Source organism: Danio rerio, chromosome 24 (assembly GCF_049306965.1).
Source record: "Danio rerio strain Tuebingen ecotype United States chromosome 24, GRCz12tu, whole genome shotgun sequence".
NCBI lineage: Eukaryota > Metazoa > Chordata > Actinopteri > Cypriniformes > Danionidae > Danio > Danio rerio.
The window spans coordinates 219,772-236,961 of NC_133199.1; the positions used below are offsets into that span (position 1 = coordinate 219,772).

The following is a 17,190-nucleotide window of genomic DNA, read 5'->3' on the forward strand; positions in this document are numbered from 1 at the left end:
GAGCTTTATTCTGTATTCTCTATTGGGTTCGGATCAGGTGATTGGCTGGGCCATTCTACAGATGGATTTTCTCTCTCTCTGAAAGCATCAGTGGTTTGATCTTCATCATCCTGCTGGTGTTTCTGGTGAACATTTGAAGTCAGCAGCACCTTTAGAGAGATGTTTTCTGAGAGAAGTCCATACTCATGTTCCCCGCTGTATTATTAAATGTAGTAATTGTACGTCCTGGTTCTGTTTGTGTGTGTAGTGCCGACGCAGAAGCCTCCCGCTCTGGGGCCCGTGGCGTTCGCAGCGCTGATCGCGGGGCCGGTGTGTGTGCTGTGTTTCCTGATGGTCACCGTCTTCTACATCTGCCACAGCCGCTCCGTCATTCACCACCGCGTGCCCAGCGAGGAGGACCCGTCCCTGGACCACCCCTTCATCACTGTGGGCACCACACTCAAAGACCTGATCTATGACATGACCACATCTGGATCTGGCTCCGGTGCGTCACACACACACACACACACACACACACACACACACACACACACACACACACACACACACACATACTCAAAAAACCTGATCTACGACATGACCACATCTGGCTCCAGCTCTAATGCGACACACAAACACACACACCCATGCACACACACACACACACACACACACTCTTAAGACCTGATCTATGACATGACCACGTCTGGCTCCAGCTCTAGTGTGTCAAACACACACACACACACACTTACACAGATATCTGATTCACACATTCAGGAGATTCTTGTTGTTCTTGCTTTATGTTTGTTTCATATAATTGCTGTTTGTCTTTGCAAACACCTGCGCCCTTTGTGTGTGTGTGTGTGTGTGTGTGTGTGTGTGTGTGTGTGTGTGTGTGTCTGCTTTTCTCTCTGTTGTCTGGTTTGTGGCTCTTAATCCTTCACTCTCTCTCTCTCTCTTTATATGAATGTGTGTGTGCACATTTGTGTGTCTGTGTTTGTTTATGCGTGTGTGTAGAGACCTGTGTGTGTGTATTGGGTTGTGTGAATTTGAGTGAGGTGTGTTTGAGTGTATTTGAATATGGGTGTTTGAGTGTGTGTGTGTGTGTGACTTGTGTTTGGTCACCAGACTGATCCACTACTGTCCTCTAACACCAGACCTTCAGTTTCACTGTCCAACCCCTGTGCGTGTGTGTGCGTGTGTGTGTGTGTGTGTGTGTGTGTTCTGATGTGTTCTGATGTGTGTATCCTGATGCTAATGTATGTGTTTGTGTTCTGATGATGATGATAATGTGTGTGTGTGTGTGTGTGTGTGTGTGTGTGTGTGTGTGTGTGTGTGTGTGTGTGTGTGTGTGTGTGTGTGTGTGTGTGTGCTCCCGCAGGTCTGCCTCTGCTGGTGCAGCGTACGATCGCTCGCACCATCATCCTGCAGGAGAGCATCGGTAAGGGCCGGTTCGGGGAGGTGTGGCGCGGCCGCTGGAGAGGAGAGGAGGTGGCGGTGAAGATCTTCTCCTCCAGAGAGGAGCGCTCCTGGTTCCGGGAGGCCGAGATCTACCAGACCGTCATGCTGAGACACGAGAACATCCTGGGCTTCATCGCCGCAGACAACAAAGGTCAGCAGCACTGGGGCATCATGGGTAGAGGCCAGGGGGAGGCGGGACCTCGTCATTATCATCATTATACTTTCAAAATTGAGATAATTGTAGGCTGTGATGAATAGCTGGGGTTGATCAGCCCTCAGCAGCTCTCTGACATCCTGAATAGTTCGTAAATCTGGAAAACAGTTCCTGGAGAAGATTTAAGAGTTTAGCAGAATGTCCTTATAGAGGCTTTATTTCACCTGTGGAAGGGAGTGATTGACTAACGTGTGTGTGTGTGTGTGTGTGTGTGTGTTTCCTCCCTCCAGATAACGGCACGTGGACTCAGCTGTGGCTGGTGTCGGATTATCATGAGCACGGTTCTCTGTTCGATTACCTGAACCGCTACACAGTGACTGTAGAGGGGATGATCAAACTCTCCCTGTCCACCGCCAGCGGCCTCGCTCACCTGCACATGGAGATCGTCGGCACACAGGGTACGCCCATTCATTCATTCATTCATTTAAATCTTTGTTCAATAATTTATTCATTTATTTAACTGTTCATTCATTCTATCAAATGTTCATTCATGTGTTCATTTATTCATTCAGCTTTTGTTCATTCATTCATTCATTCATCCATTAATCATTCATTAATTTGTTCATTCATTCGTTTTATAATCCATGCTTTCAGTCATTCATTTTTTCAACTGTTCCTTCATTCTTTAATTCATCATTCATTCATTTGTTTGTCTAATTGTTCAACTGTTCATTTATTCATCCATTCATTCATCCAATAATTGTTCATTACTTTGTTTTTGTTCATGTTTACTCATTCATTCATTCAACTGTTCATTCATTCTTCATTTCATTATTTAATCATTCATTCCTTTATTCGTTCAAACTGTTCATTCATTCATCTTTTAATCATTCATATTTTTTTAAATCCATGCTTTCATTCATTTATTCATTCATTAATTTGTTTATTCATTTATAAATTCATCGTTCATTCATTTGCTTGTTTATTTGTTCAACAGTTCAACTTAATCATTCATTCGTTCATTAACCATTCATTCATTCATTACTTTATTTGTAAAAATATTTTTATCCATGCTTTCATTCATTCATTCATTTATTCATTCATTCAACTGTTTAATCATTCTTTATTTCATTATTTAATATTTTTTTCTTTTTTCGTTCAAACTGTTCATTCATTCATTCATCTATTAATCATTCATATATTTTTTTAAATCCATGCTTTCATTAATTTATTCATTTATAAATTCATCATTCATTCATTTGCTTGTTTATTTGTTTAGCACTTTAACTTATTCATTCATTCATTCATCCATTAACTGTTCATTTATTAGTTCATTTGTTTATTCATATTTTTATCCATGCTTTCATTCATTCATCTATTCATTCATTCATTCATTTTTTCAACTGTTCATTTATTCTTTAATTCATCATTCATTCATTTGTTTGTCTATTTGTTCAACTGTTCATTTATTCATTCATTCGTTCATCCAATAATTGTGCATTACTTTGTTTTTGTTCATTCATTCATTCATTCATTTATTTAACTGTTTTTAATTTAATTAGTTTGTTCAGTTGGTGATTTGTTATGTCCGTGCAGGCTTCTTTAGATTGATGATATGAATGGTAATATGATAATATTAATATAACGATGTAAATAAAAGACTTATGAAGAATCTCAGATCATTCCACCTTTTCTACAGCATGGCAAATTAAAGATTAAACGAGTTAACCTCCCAAACCTTGGTGGAGTTCATTATTATTATTAAAAACAAATCCTTCTTTAATATTTTGAAAGCCGGCAGTATGAATACAGAAGTGATGTTTACATGTGTTTATTAGGCTACATGTGTCATTCACTGATCTGTCTGTGGTTGTGAGGCAGAAACATGTTTTTAACACTGGTAATAATCATACATGTGTATTGATCATCATATCTGAGTGATTTCTGCAGGATCATGAGCACTGTAGACTGCAGTAATGATGCTGAAAATCACTGATATACATTACACTTATAGCTTTTGGCTGTTTTGACCAGCGTCCACCATGGTGAAGATAAAGGCGGTCTGACTGAGAACAGCAGCCGCACCTTCTGACTCCAGCACACCTCATGTCTATACCACAGACGGGCTGTGTTTAATCTCAGCACACTCGACTGTAGTGCATTACTGTAGAACTAATGAACACTTTCTTCTGTAATGCTACAGCGGAGCGTGTGGGATTGAGCCTGTCGTGACTCTCTCTGTGTAATGGACCATTATGTCTCAATTATAGCAGTGTAATAAAGCCAGAGCTGCGCTAAATGAAGCTCACAGTACCACAAACAACACCGAGCAGACTCTGTTATACTCTGATGAACATCAGCGAGTCTAGACGTCCATCAAGAGCTCTGATTCATGCACAACTGAGCCTCCTCTAGACTTCGAGATATTATATTTGAAGAGTGCATGAAGTCAACATTGACATTCCGGTGAATCAGTCGATCATTATACTGATAAAACTCTTTTGTTCTTATTTATTCGTCTTTAATAGACTCTGATTGGGCGAAATATTTATTTAGCCACGCCCCTGCAATCATTAGTGTGCTGCGAGTGAAAGATAAAAGGCGGAGCTTAAAAATAAACCCCGCCCCCTACTCAATATTCACACGACTTGCCTGATTACCCTAATTACCATAGTTAAATCTTTAAACTGCACTTTAAGCTGAATACTGGTATCTCACAGAGTAACTAGTCGAGTATTCTGTGCTGTCATCATGGCGGAGACTAAATACATCAGTTATCAAAACTGTTATGTATTGCAGAGTAATTCAGCTCCTGTGTGTTCTCCTTCAGGTCCTGTAGGGCAGATGGAGTAATGGAGACTGAAATAAGGTCATTGTTTGTAACCGCTGCTGTTGTGTGTGTGTGTGTGTGTGTGTGTGTGTGCTCAGGGAAGCCTGCGATCGCCCACCGGGATCTGAAGTCTAAGAATATCCTGGTGAAGAAGAACGGCACATGCTGTATTGCAGACCTGGGGTTGGCCGTCCGGCACGACTCCGCCACCGACACCATCGACATCGCTCCCAATCACAGAGTCGGCACCAAACGGTCAGTCACAGCTGGAGGAGGAGGATGGAGATTAAAGATTAGAGTAAAGATCATCAGCACTGAGACTGTCCCGGGTTCATTACCCTCCTCTTATTTTATTCTGTTACGCTGGTCACATGGTAGGTTCGGTTAGGTTTCAGACCATTTTGAGGAATGTAAACAAAGACAAGGGTCTCAACGTGTTTTACAGTTTTAATTTGCAAAGCTTCAGAGAATCCAAAAAGAGCCCCATATTGATAAATGATGTTATGAGAGCTGTTTAAATATGAAGATATGATTGAATTGCCTCTTGTTAGAGTTAGAGAGAAAACAAGCAGGAGTGTTCATGGCCAATGACATCACCACACTAAAGTGGTTATATGATGTCATGTTAGCTGTTGTGTTGTGTTGTGTTATTTTAGGTTAGGTTAGGTTATGTTGTGTGTTATATAGGGAAGCTGCGATCAGGATTTTCGCAGTACCAATTCTTTGTCATGGTGATCGGCCAATACTGAGGACTCATTCTCATGCTTCAAGCTCTATAATGCATAAAGCACTTTTCCCTCTACGTATGATAGTTCAGTGGAGATCTCTCCTTGCCTCAGAGAATAAATGAAGGATGCTGCATATAATGCCTTAAGCACAGCTGGAGTTGGAGTCAGAGCAGCTCAAAACACTGGATATACAATAACTGCTATAAAGAGAGCATCAGTCACGCCAAAAAGCTGTATAAACAGCTCACAGCACATCTGATCTCAGCCAGATATAGTCCTAACTTATCATACATTAATGGGAATCAGTTTGGCTGTCTTTTTGCTTTATTTATTTAACTATTTTTATTTATTTATTATGTTTAAAAATTACAATTGTGGCTAGTTTTGTGGTCAAGCACAGATAATAATAGCAGATAATGATAATAATAATAATAATAATAATAATAAAAATAATGATAATAATTTTAAAATAATATTAATAAAAATAACGATAATAATAATAATAAAAAATAATAATGTTAAAATAATAATAATAAAAATAATGATGATAATAATAATAAAATAAAAATGATAATATTGTTCAAATAATAATAATGATAATAATGAAATAATATTGATAATATTAATAATAATGTTAAAATAATAATGATAATAATGAAATATATTGATAATAATGATAATAATAATAATTATAAAATAATAATGATAACAATGTTAAAATAATAACAATAATATTAATAATAATAATTATTATTATTATAAAATAATAATGATGAAATGTTAAAATAATAATAATAATGATAATGATAATAATATTGATAATAATAATGATAATAATAATAGTGACAATTATAATTATGTTGATAATAATTATAAAATAATAATGATAATAATGTTAAAATAATTAGAATAATAATGATCATAATGTTAAAATAATATTAATAATGATAATAATAATAATAATAATTAAATAATAATGATAATAATATTAAAATAATAATAATAGTGATAATAATAATAATTATAAAACAATAATGATAATAATAATAATAAAATAATAATAACTCTAGATAAATTAGACATGTTTGTGCTTTGTGTGTGTTGGAAGCCTCTGCTTTGTTTGAGATCTGCTTTAATGCAGAAGTGTGGTCATTTTGCTGCAGGACAGACTCTACTGAAATAAACTCAGAGGTGTTTGTGTTTGTTGGCATTGTTGCTCTAATTGGGTTCATTAGTAAAACAGTGTCATTTATAATCAAGTAGAGAAGTAAATGCAGGAGAGGTGCAGTATTATTGTACAGGTCAGGCCCGCTGTGCTTTTGTAATTTAGTTTTAATTGCATATTGATTTATTGTCATGCTGTCTCTCCTGTCAGGCTCAGTTATGTTGTGTGAAAGCCTTTCAGAAACTCACAGTCACAATAAGCTGGAGTGTCCCTCATCTGGCTCATAATGCTCTGCTGTGTCGTGCAGTATAGTCATATCTGGATGTGTGTGTGCAGGTATATGGCTCCAGAAGTGCTGGATGATTCCATAAACATGAAGCATTTCGAGTCCTTCAAGAGGGCTGATATCTACGCCATGGGCCTGGTGTTCTGGGAGATCGCCAGCCGCTGCTCTATCGGAGGTATGGAGGAGATCCTCTTGTGGTTAATGGGGTTTATTAAGCATGGGGACTTTTAATTTGGAAGCTACGTCATTATAAACTCGCCATGATGTAGATGTTGTAGAGGATTTTATGTTATGTTCATTATGCTGATTGATTATTGATTATTGATTGTGGTTTGTGCTGTAATCGTTGCAGGTATTCATGAAGATTATCAGCTGCCGTATCATGATCTGGTCCAGTCAGACCCGTCAGTGGAGGAGATGCGGAGGGTGGTGTGTGAACAGAAACTGAGGCCAAACATCCCCAACAGATGGCAGAGCTGCGAGGTACACACACACACACACACACACACACACACGCACACACGCACACACACAAACCACTTACAACAAAAACACACACACATATAACTTAAAGCACCAAACACACACACCATCTACAGCACAAACACACACACATACCACTAACAGCACAAACACACACACATACCACTAACAGCACAAACACACACCATTTACAGCACAAAAACACAGACACGCACATGCGCGCACACACACACACACACACACACACACACTAATTAAAGCACAAATAATACACAAACACACACACTACTTAAAGCACACAACAAAACACATATACACACATACAACTTACAAACACACACACACACACACACCACTTAAAACTCATAAACACCGCTTACAGTACAAAAACACAAACACACACACCACTTAGAGCACACACATACACACACACCATTTACAACAAACACCGCACACACCACTAAGAACACAAACACACACACACCATTTAAAGTACAAACACACACACACACACACACACACCACTTAAAGCACAAATACACTGCTTACAGTAAAAAAACACAAACACACACACACCACTTAGAGCACAAACATACACACACACACACATACACACAAAATTTACAGCACAAAACACACAAACACACCACTTAGAGCACAAACACACACACACACACACACACATGCAAACAACATTTACAGCACAAAAACACACACATGCACACACACACACACACCACTTACAGCCCAAACACACACACACACACACCACTTACAGCCCAAACACACACACAGACAACACCATTTACAGCACAAAACACACTCACACACCACACGTAGCTGTAGGATCTGTCCATTCCTGAGGATGTTTGGTGGTCAGACTCTTCTTCTGCTGATGGAGCTGTTCAGTAAATCAGTTTGGACACACTCGTGTCACATGATGAAGCTGCTCACAGATCTGACATTAGAGTGAACAGCAGGAGGTGAAGCGGTCTCTCTCTACAACAGCTCATTTACCCATATTTACTCTGCTCATTAGCGCTGTTTACCCCAGAGACGTCGCCTGTTTACAGTGTTTCAGTCGCTCCACCACCCGGGAGGATTATTAAACACTGCTTTATTTCAAATATGCCATCAGGTCATATTTGAAGAGCCAATATCTACTGTTATTGATGTGTTGTGTTTATTAATTATTTAAAGAGACAGTTCCCTTCAAAACCAGACATTATTAAACTCTAAAGGAGATATTTGGAGGAATGCTGAAAACCGGTAACCATTGACTTCCATAGTAAGAAAAAAATACTAAGTCAATGGTTACCGGTTTTCAGCATTCTTCAAAATATCTCCTTCAGTGTTCAACAGAAGAAAGAAGCTCTAGGTGTGTGTGTGTGTACATATCTGGCAAGAGTGTGTGTGTGTGTGTGTGTGTGTGTGTGTGTGTGTGTGTGTGTGTGTGATATATCAGGACACAGATGTGTATGGCAGGTATCACAGGAGATGGTGATGAATGTTTACACATTGCTGATGTCTGCATTTTCAGCAGGCGTATCAGTCAATCTTACTTTCAGAGAGTGAGGCTGCACAGTCTCCTGTAAGGGTGGAGTAGATGTGGAGCAATATAACATACAGTCTGTACAATATAAAACAAAGGAAACCTGTGAAACTTACACACAATTCACAAAACAAACCTCTCTGTCTGTGTGTGTGTCTGTGTGTGTGTGTGTGTGTGTGTGTGTGTGTGTGTGTGTGTGTGTGTGTGTGTGTGTGTGTGTGTGTGTGTGTGTGCAGGCTCTGCGTGTGATGGCTAAGATCATGCGGGAGTGCTGGTACGCTAACGGAGCGGCTCGACTGACGGCGCTGCGCATCAAGAAGACTCTTTCCCAGCTCAGCCAGCAGGAGGGAATCAAGATGTAGATCCTCGCCGAGCATTCTGGGAAACGCTGTTCACACGGACTGCATCAGCAGCACAGCGGCGGCGGCGGATCTCCAGTTTCTAGCCTCCGGACTCCAGCTCGGGTTTGTGTGCAGAAAAACTGATTTCTGTGGGACCTTCTTTTGCACCTTGTGTTTGAGCTTCTCACTGCAGTTCTTCAGGTTTTTCTTTATTTTTGCAAAAAAAAACAACAACACCGACTCATTGGGGATTCGTCAACAGGGGCACGTGCTTGGAGATTGTTAAATATGTGCCCTGGCATACATCCTAAAACTAAAGCTTCTGTTCCTTTCCAAACTACCACTGACCGCTTGCCTCCATATGGAGGAGCTTTCCGGAGCGGTCAGTTTGCTCAGTAGCTCACCTTGTATGGTGTCAGACTTGGGGCGCAGAGTAGACCAGGGTTCAAATCCGGTGAAGGACAGTGTCAGAAAGCAGGAAAAACAAAACCCAAAAGTAAAGCAGTGTGAAATTGTGGTAAAATCACACATCCACAATGCACTTCTCTCTTCTAGTTTGCTTTTGACAACACTACCAATTTTGGGTTTAGGGAAGGGGTGGGGGAGGCGAAAACTCATATGCAGTGCTCAGCATATATGCGCACACCCCTTACTAATCTATCCAAATTCATGATCAATGGGAAGCTCTACAATGTTATATTTGTGCATATACATGAGATTAGTCAGTACCGAAGCCAAATCTAGAGCTTATCTAAAGAGATAACTTACGATAACCATCCAAAAATAATACAGCCAAATTTATATGTTATAAAAAAATATTTAAAACAAATTGAAAAATCAAGAGAAGTAAAAAAAATGGAAAATTAAGCTGGATTGCAGTATTTTGCTTGAATTTAATTGTATTAATTTTCAATTTCTAATTACGTTTGGTGACTAAAATATTACTTTAATAAATATATCTGTTTAATAAATCTGTTTAAATGCAGCAAAACACATCGCCTATATTCACTGAGAAATGCAGCAAAATATTAACTTTCAAAACGGGCTGTACTCAACATGCGGAGCACTGTAGGAGGACGTATAAATGTCACGTACAATAAGTAAACATCACCCAATGACGTAAATGAGATTGTCAAAAGTGCTCACAGCGGCCTCTAATGGATTTACGAGAAATTACACATATGAGAAAACATAACTTAGCGGCATATTTAAGATTGGCAGAAATATACACGAGCAGCCTCTAGTGGACCTGCGAGAAACAGCATGTACGAGCAAATGTGGCTTAATGACATTTGAGATGTCAAAAACGTACATGCCACCCTCTGGTGGAGTTATGAGAAATTACACGTACAGGTAAACATGGCCAAGTGATGTGTTTGAGATTTGCAGAAAATGTACACAGCGCCCTCTTGTGGATTGACGAAAAATTGCAAAAATAAGCAAATGTGGCAACTGACATATGGCGACCTCTAGTGGATTCACGAAAAATCCTGCATACGAGTAAACATGGCCCAGTGACGCACTTGAAGTTGTCAAAAATGTACTTGGCGCCCTCTATTGGAATAATGAAGAGTTGCACTTAGGAGAAAATGTGGGCCAATAGCAGCGTATTCAGGATTTGCGGAAATTGTAGATAGCAGCACCCAGTGGACTTGTGCATATACGAGCAAACATGACCTCGTGACATAATTGAGATTGTGAGAAATGACCAGAGTCTGGTCAAAACCTTCAAGCAGACGCCACCCTGAGCACATATCCCCCAATCAAACACACCCCTGTGCGTGAATCTCCAATGAGCCGGTGTTGAGCAGGAAACTGGACCCGACCTCATTCAGTCTAGCGCACACACACACATGCTGTGACACATATGCAATATAGATGAAGCGATCGACTTTATATTTTTACTGCTCTGCTACAACAAATACGACGACAACCATGCCTTCCAAGCCAGGTGTAACCAGAAAGTGCCACTGCTTCAAACCAACAAACCAACCAACCAACAACCAACCAACCACGGACCCTCGCGCCGTGCGGTCGGTCCAGCAGACCACCGTCTCTTATGCACACCCGCCGGTGCCATGTCCATCCGCTCTGCTCCTCATCCTTCCCATGATGCAGTGCTGATGCAGACGCTACAACCGTCAGACCTCCTCATCCCAGCATGCACTGCGGCTGCAGTACTGGAACACGGCCACAGGGGGCGGAGCACACTACCACAACACAGGAGGATTCCCTCATGCTTTAGTAGCAGATAATGTTCACTGAGGAGGAGCAGAGGTGCTGTAGAGCTGTGAGCTTCTTAGAGAACGGATTTATTATTGAGTGTGCTTCAGTGTTCATTCATCTCTGTGATTCAACGCTGGTGGTTCAGTGGTTAGCACTGCAAGAAGCTCTCTGGTTTGAGTCTCGGCTGGATCAGTTGGTGTTTCTGTGTGGAGTTTGCATGTTCTCCCCGTGTTGGTGTGGGTTTCCTCCGGGTGCTCCGGTTTCCCCCACAGTCCAAACACATGCGCTATAGGGGAACTGATCAACTACACTGGCCATAGTGTATGAGTGATTCCCAGTACTGGGTTGCAGCTGGAAGGGCATCCGCTGTGTAAAATATGCTGGAATAGTTGGCAGTTCATTCCGCTGTGGTGACCCCTGATGAATAAGGGACTGAGCTGAAGGAGAATGAGTGAATGAATGATTATTAATACTACTAAATAATAATAATGATCCTCGTCATTTTCAGATTTTAATATATGTTTGTTTGCTTCATAGTATTGTGCAATCTGTTATACATTTATGATTCTTTGTTAAACAGTTTAAAATGAGAGCTTTTGTGAATAATATCAATATTTTTATTATAAATACAGCTATAATATGTTTAAAACATGCATATTTACTGTCAAAACTAAACTGGAAATGAAAGCTTTTCTTTTGAACTGTTTCTTTTGTTAAGAATCCTAAAAGTAAAATGAGTAAATACATATACAACATTTAAATGCATATATATATATATAATGTAAAAAAAGAAAAGATTGCAAATTCAAGACCACTGGGCTGCCGTGCCACCCAATCTAGGAGAAAAAAGGGGGATGAAGGAGATGAAGGAGGGATTTCTTCTAGACCAGGAGTGTCCAAACTCAGTCCTGGAGGGCCGGTGCCCTGCAGATTCCTGCCTCAACACACCTGCATGGATGTTTCTAGAACGCCTAGTAAGAGCTTGATTAGCTAGCCCAGGTGTGCCTGATTGAGGTTGGAACTAAACTTTGCAGAACACCGGCCCTCCAGGACCGAGCTTGGACATGCCGGTTCTAGACAAAGACGATGTGTAATGAAGACTGGGGTTATTTAGAGTAACGTAGGCATCATATGATTGGAGGATCATGATGAGCTGATGCAGCACCGGCTGTGGTCAATCATAAGCACGTGATCCTCTTGAAATGAGTTCACACATATAAATCACTATAAGCTTTTGTGTTTAACCTTTTATTAAAGAATCCTAAAAGTCTTTTCAGCTCTGATGATGATTTAGTGATTTAGTGATTTTCCACCAGTAACAGCCGAGCTTAACATATCCAGACATGAACAGAAGAGCAGAACTCAGCGTTGAGTCGCAGGAATGAATGAAATATGAAGCTCATTCAATAAGAGCGCACTTCTCTAAAGCTGCAGTGATGCGTCACAGTTCAGCTGGGTTTCAGATCAGATAACGGCAGTTTCAGTGAACAGAACTCCTGCAGTCTCCCAGCGTCTGAGCGCTAGTGTGGCTCAATATAGCAAACTTTACTAAGCCATAGCTTTTACAACACATCGTGGCGACTTTTTCTAAGCGAATGTACACGAGCAACTCTGCTGAAACTCTTATGGGACCAAGCGTTCACATGTACTGTATAAAAGCCAACACACACACACACACACACACACACACTCATGTAGCAGCGGGCGGACAGTGTCAGCAAGCCTGCAGGACGAGAGCGTGCGGACGCTGTTCAGAAGGTGTGTAGACCAGTGCAGCTTTACTGATCTCCTGCAGACTCGTGCACTGCTCTGCTCACGCTGAACACACACACGTCTGCAGCCTGCATTCAGCTCCAGATGAAGGACGGATTAACAAGAGCAAGTGCTCATTCAGTGGAGGAGACCACTCACAACTGCTCATACACACACTGATCTACACCGCTGCTGGAGGAGGTGAAGAGGATCACCTCACTGCTAATCAGCACACACACACACACACACACACACACACACACACACACACACACGTCTATACTTTGTTTACATTCACACCGATATGCATTTAAATAGTCTGATTTACGGGTTTACATGCTAACTGATGACCTGCCAACACACACACACTTACAAACACACACATTTAAAAACACACACACTTTCACTCACACACTCACGCAAACAAAACCACACACTCACACATGCGCTCACTCTCTTTCTCTCTCTCACACACACACACACACACACACACACACACACACACACACACACACACACACATGTATTTCAGCAGTGTGAGCACTCGTATATCTGTAGCTGTTGTGTTTACCGCGGTGCAGTGAATCGCCGTCAGCATTGTTAGGATCATCTTTAGTCTCTTCCAGCAGCAGCAGCAGATCACACACTCACTACATTCAACACTGATGCTGGTGATGGAGTGTGTGTGTGTGTGCGCGTGTGTGTGTGTGTCTGACTCTGCTTTGGTTTCTATGCGTTTAGCAATAACAACACACACACACACACACACACACACACAGCTCACTTATATTCTCATTCTGCTGGACTTGTGTGCTGTAGAAGCTGAAGGTGTGTGTGTGTGTGTGTGTGTGTGTGTGTGTGTGTGTGTGTGTGTGTGTGTGTGTGTGTGTGTGTGTTTTGCTTCACACACCAGTGACTCCTCAATGTGTCTATGTAATGTGTGAGCCTAGCTTCTATAAATAATGTGTAGATGTATATAAGTGTGTGTGTGTGTGTGTGTGTGTGTGTGTGTGTGTTTGGTACAGATGTGAACTGAAGGAAAAACTGTGTGTAAACTCGGCAACCGCAGGAGAAACACACACACACACACACACACACACACACACACACACACACACTGATCAGGAGGAGATCATCAGTGTTTATTCTCTCTCTTGCTTCCAGATTAGTGCAGTAAAGGCCTTTCGCTGAGCGTGTTTGAGTGTGAACGCTGGACACGCTTTACAATAAGGTTTATGAAGTCTCCTCAGCTTTCTGTGAGGTGAATTGAGCAGATTATTTCCCCTAATCTGTATTAGATGAACACAAATACAGGCAGAGTTTTGCGAAATAAATAAAAAGCCAGAGATGAAGAAATATTGAGTCAAAGACAAACTGTCCTGCATCATATCAGTGTTTATCAGTGTCTGCTTTCATACTGCAGTGGCGTTTGTGAAGACTTGTTAGGATGATGTTGTGTTCTCCTCGTGTGTGGAGGATAGAGTGATGATAGAGTGATGTGTTGCTGGAGGAAACTGATCTCTTATTCCGTCAGATTGAAAATCAATATTTCCAGCAGATATAGCCGTGTGTTGTGGGGCCGGCTGCACCAGCGGTGTGGAAGTTAACTTGGTTGTGATTTAAAGGGACTCGTAAGCTATTACTCTAAATATATTAGTGTTCCAGCACTGAGCTCAGTGTAAACACACGCTACGCTCCAACACAACGTTTACTGCAGCATCCCCTCATGTTTAATGCTGGGAAAGAGATTCGTTCACGCTGATCGTGCAGAATGATCTCCCTCTGCTCACACTTGTTTATTAATTTGTGTTCAGGGAACAAGAAGTTTCATTTTCTCTTATGCAGTGTTTTGTTAATAGTATCCATCAATCAAATCAAGATATATTGTTGGATATAAAGACCTGAGAACAAAGTTTAATGTTTGATAAGCTCATGTGTATTGTGCGTGCATTCACGGCTCGCGATGCAGGTGTGTGTGTGTGTGCGTCTGTTATTAGTGACGGACTGTAATGACATGCACTATAAAAATGCAGTTCATCATTTCATTTTAATTGGACAGTTATATATATATAGATGCATGCATTAGTGTATTAAATGCTTTATTTTTTACCTTTATTATGTAGGACAGTAGAATACATGAGGAGCAGAGAGAGGGGAGAAGGATCGGCAAAGGACACACGGTCAGGAATCAAACTCAGATCACCGTGAGCGCTTCAGTGCTACAGTTTAAGTCAGAATTATTCGCCTCCTTTGAGTTTTTTCTTTTTGTAATATTTCCTGAATGATGTTGAACAGATTCAGGAGTTGTTTACAGTATTACAGAAGGTCTGATTTGTTTTATTTGGGCTAGAATAAAAGCAGTTTTAATAGTTTTAAAGCTATGTTAAGGTCAATATTATTCACCCCTTCAGCAATATTAGTGTTGGATTGACTCAGAACAAACCACTGTTATACAATGACTTGCCTAATTACCCTAACTTTACCCTGATTACCCTAGTGAAGCCTTTACATGTCACTGTAAGCTGAACACTAGTGTCTTGAAGAATATCTAGTCTAATATTGTGCTGTCATCATGATGAAGAGGAACACATCAGCTATTAGAGATGAGGTATTAACACTCGTCTGATTAGAAATGTGCTGAAAAGATCTCAGTTAAACTGAAACTGGGGTTAAATAAACGGGGAATAATTCTGACTTCTACTGTATATGTTGGTGCACTTCACCTCTGGGCTATTGGCACTGACTATTGAAATGCTTTTTATTGGATATTACATCATTTAATGCGACTACACATGACTTTACTAAGAGTTTACAACCTACTAACTACGGTTTGCCTTAAGAACATGTTGCAACCAAAGTGAGACTGAATTAAGTTAGAAACTAGCTCATCGTGACTAGACCTCTAGTGTGGACTTCACATTCCCGTTTAGGAAAGAACTTCTGCACAGCTGCTGCCGGCCGACCCTGCAGTGTATAGCTGGAGTTCTGCATTAAATCCTGCTCCTATCCTGAAGAAAAGGGCAGCTTTTTGTCTTTGACTCCTCTAAAGTTCACAGATGTTAATAAATATTTCTGTCTTGTTTTTAGTCCAAATATATAAAAGTTCTTATATTAGGAAGCGTTTTCTAGACAAGCTAAAAATCGTGCTGTTTTCAGAGATAATGAGCAAATGAAGCGAGTTTCTCCTTAAAACAAGCAGAATAATCTGACATTGAGTTAATGAAGTTAATATTATTTTTATTTCCTTCCCCCCTGGTCAGATTATTCTGCTTGTTTTAATGAAAACCTCACTTCATATTTCTGAAAACAAGACCACATGTTTACTTCTTTAGCAAATGCTTCTCGATTATTAGAATTGTTAGATATTTGGACTGGAAACAAGTCAAAACCTGTGAGTGAGCGAAGCCTGTTTGCAGTGTGATGAATGCTCTGCTCATTGTTAGTGTTAGATTAGGCATTATCCACTGAAACCTTATTGTCGAGTGTGTTATGTGTCATCAGTGTGAAGCAGAGCTTGTGATTTTTCTGAACTGATTGTCGTCTTGATCTGGTTTGTGGAGTCGACTGTAATCCCTCAGAGCAGCTTGAACATTCTTCAGATCATCTCTGCGTGCTCATCTTCAGTCACCAGCATTAGCTCGAGTCTGTGGAGACGATTACAATATTTTCTGCCCATAACGGGAAGCGTTTCAGGCGTTTGACCAGTTCACTTCCATGATAACAGCATTTCGGGGACTGAAATAGACTGCACCCAGACAACGACGATTGTGTTCTGCTCTTCTGTGAATTCTCAAATGTTACCTTCCATACATGTAGCGTTTCAATAAGATGGAAACTGGTGTTAGATGCTGTATGGGTATGCCAGACCTGTAGGTGGCGCTGTAAGCAAACACAGAGCTGCAGAATACACGTCGATTACAGAAGAACGCTGTGAGCTTGAAGTCGTCATCTTATTCAGAATAAGGTCAGCGACTCTGTCTGAAATCGCCTACTACTCCAGTGTTTAATTTTACTACGTGACCGTAATCTGTTCGATATAGTATGAATCTAATTCGTTCATCCATTGTTCACATGACCTATTGCTTCACTTCGCCTACGTTCATGAATTCTCTTGCGGTGCATTATGGGATAGCTCAGCGTCCATCAGATGCGCACATACCATATTATATTTTTGGCAAAGTTATGGAGTTTGCGCAAGTAAAAATAAAATCAATTTAAGCACAAATTTAACAA

At 40.5% G+C, this 17,190-nt stretch overlaps 1 protein-coding gene across 1 annotated transcript in view; it reads left to right on the forward strand.

The window, feature by feature from the left end:
- tgfbr1b (transforming growth factor, beta receptor 1 b) overlaps positions 1-9,337 on the forward strand; it is a 30,768-nt gene extending 21,431 nt beyond the window's left edge. Inside the window, 7 exon segments of the mRNA NM_001115059.1 lie at positions 248-484; positions 1,361-1,591; positions 1,885-2,052; positions 4,523-4,679; positions 6,654-6,778; positions 6,956-7,086; positions 8,875-9,337. Coding sequence (NP_001108531.1) covers positions 248-484; positions 1,361-1,591; positions 1,885-2,052; positions 4,523-4,679; positions 6,654-6,778; positions 6,956-7,086; positions 8,875-9,000 — 1,175 coding nt within the window. The 3' untranslated portion in view covers positions 9,001-9,337.
- The last annotated feature ends 7,853 nt before the right edge of the window (positions 9,338-17,190 follow it).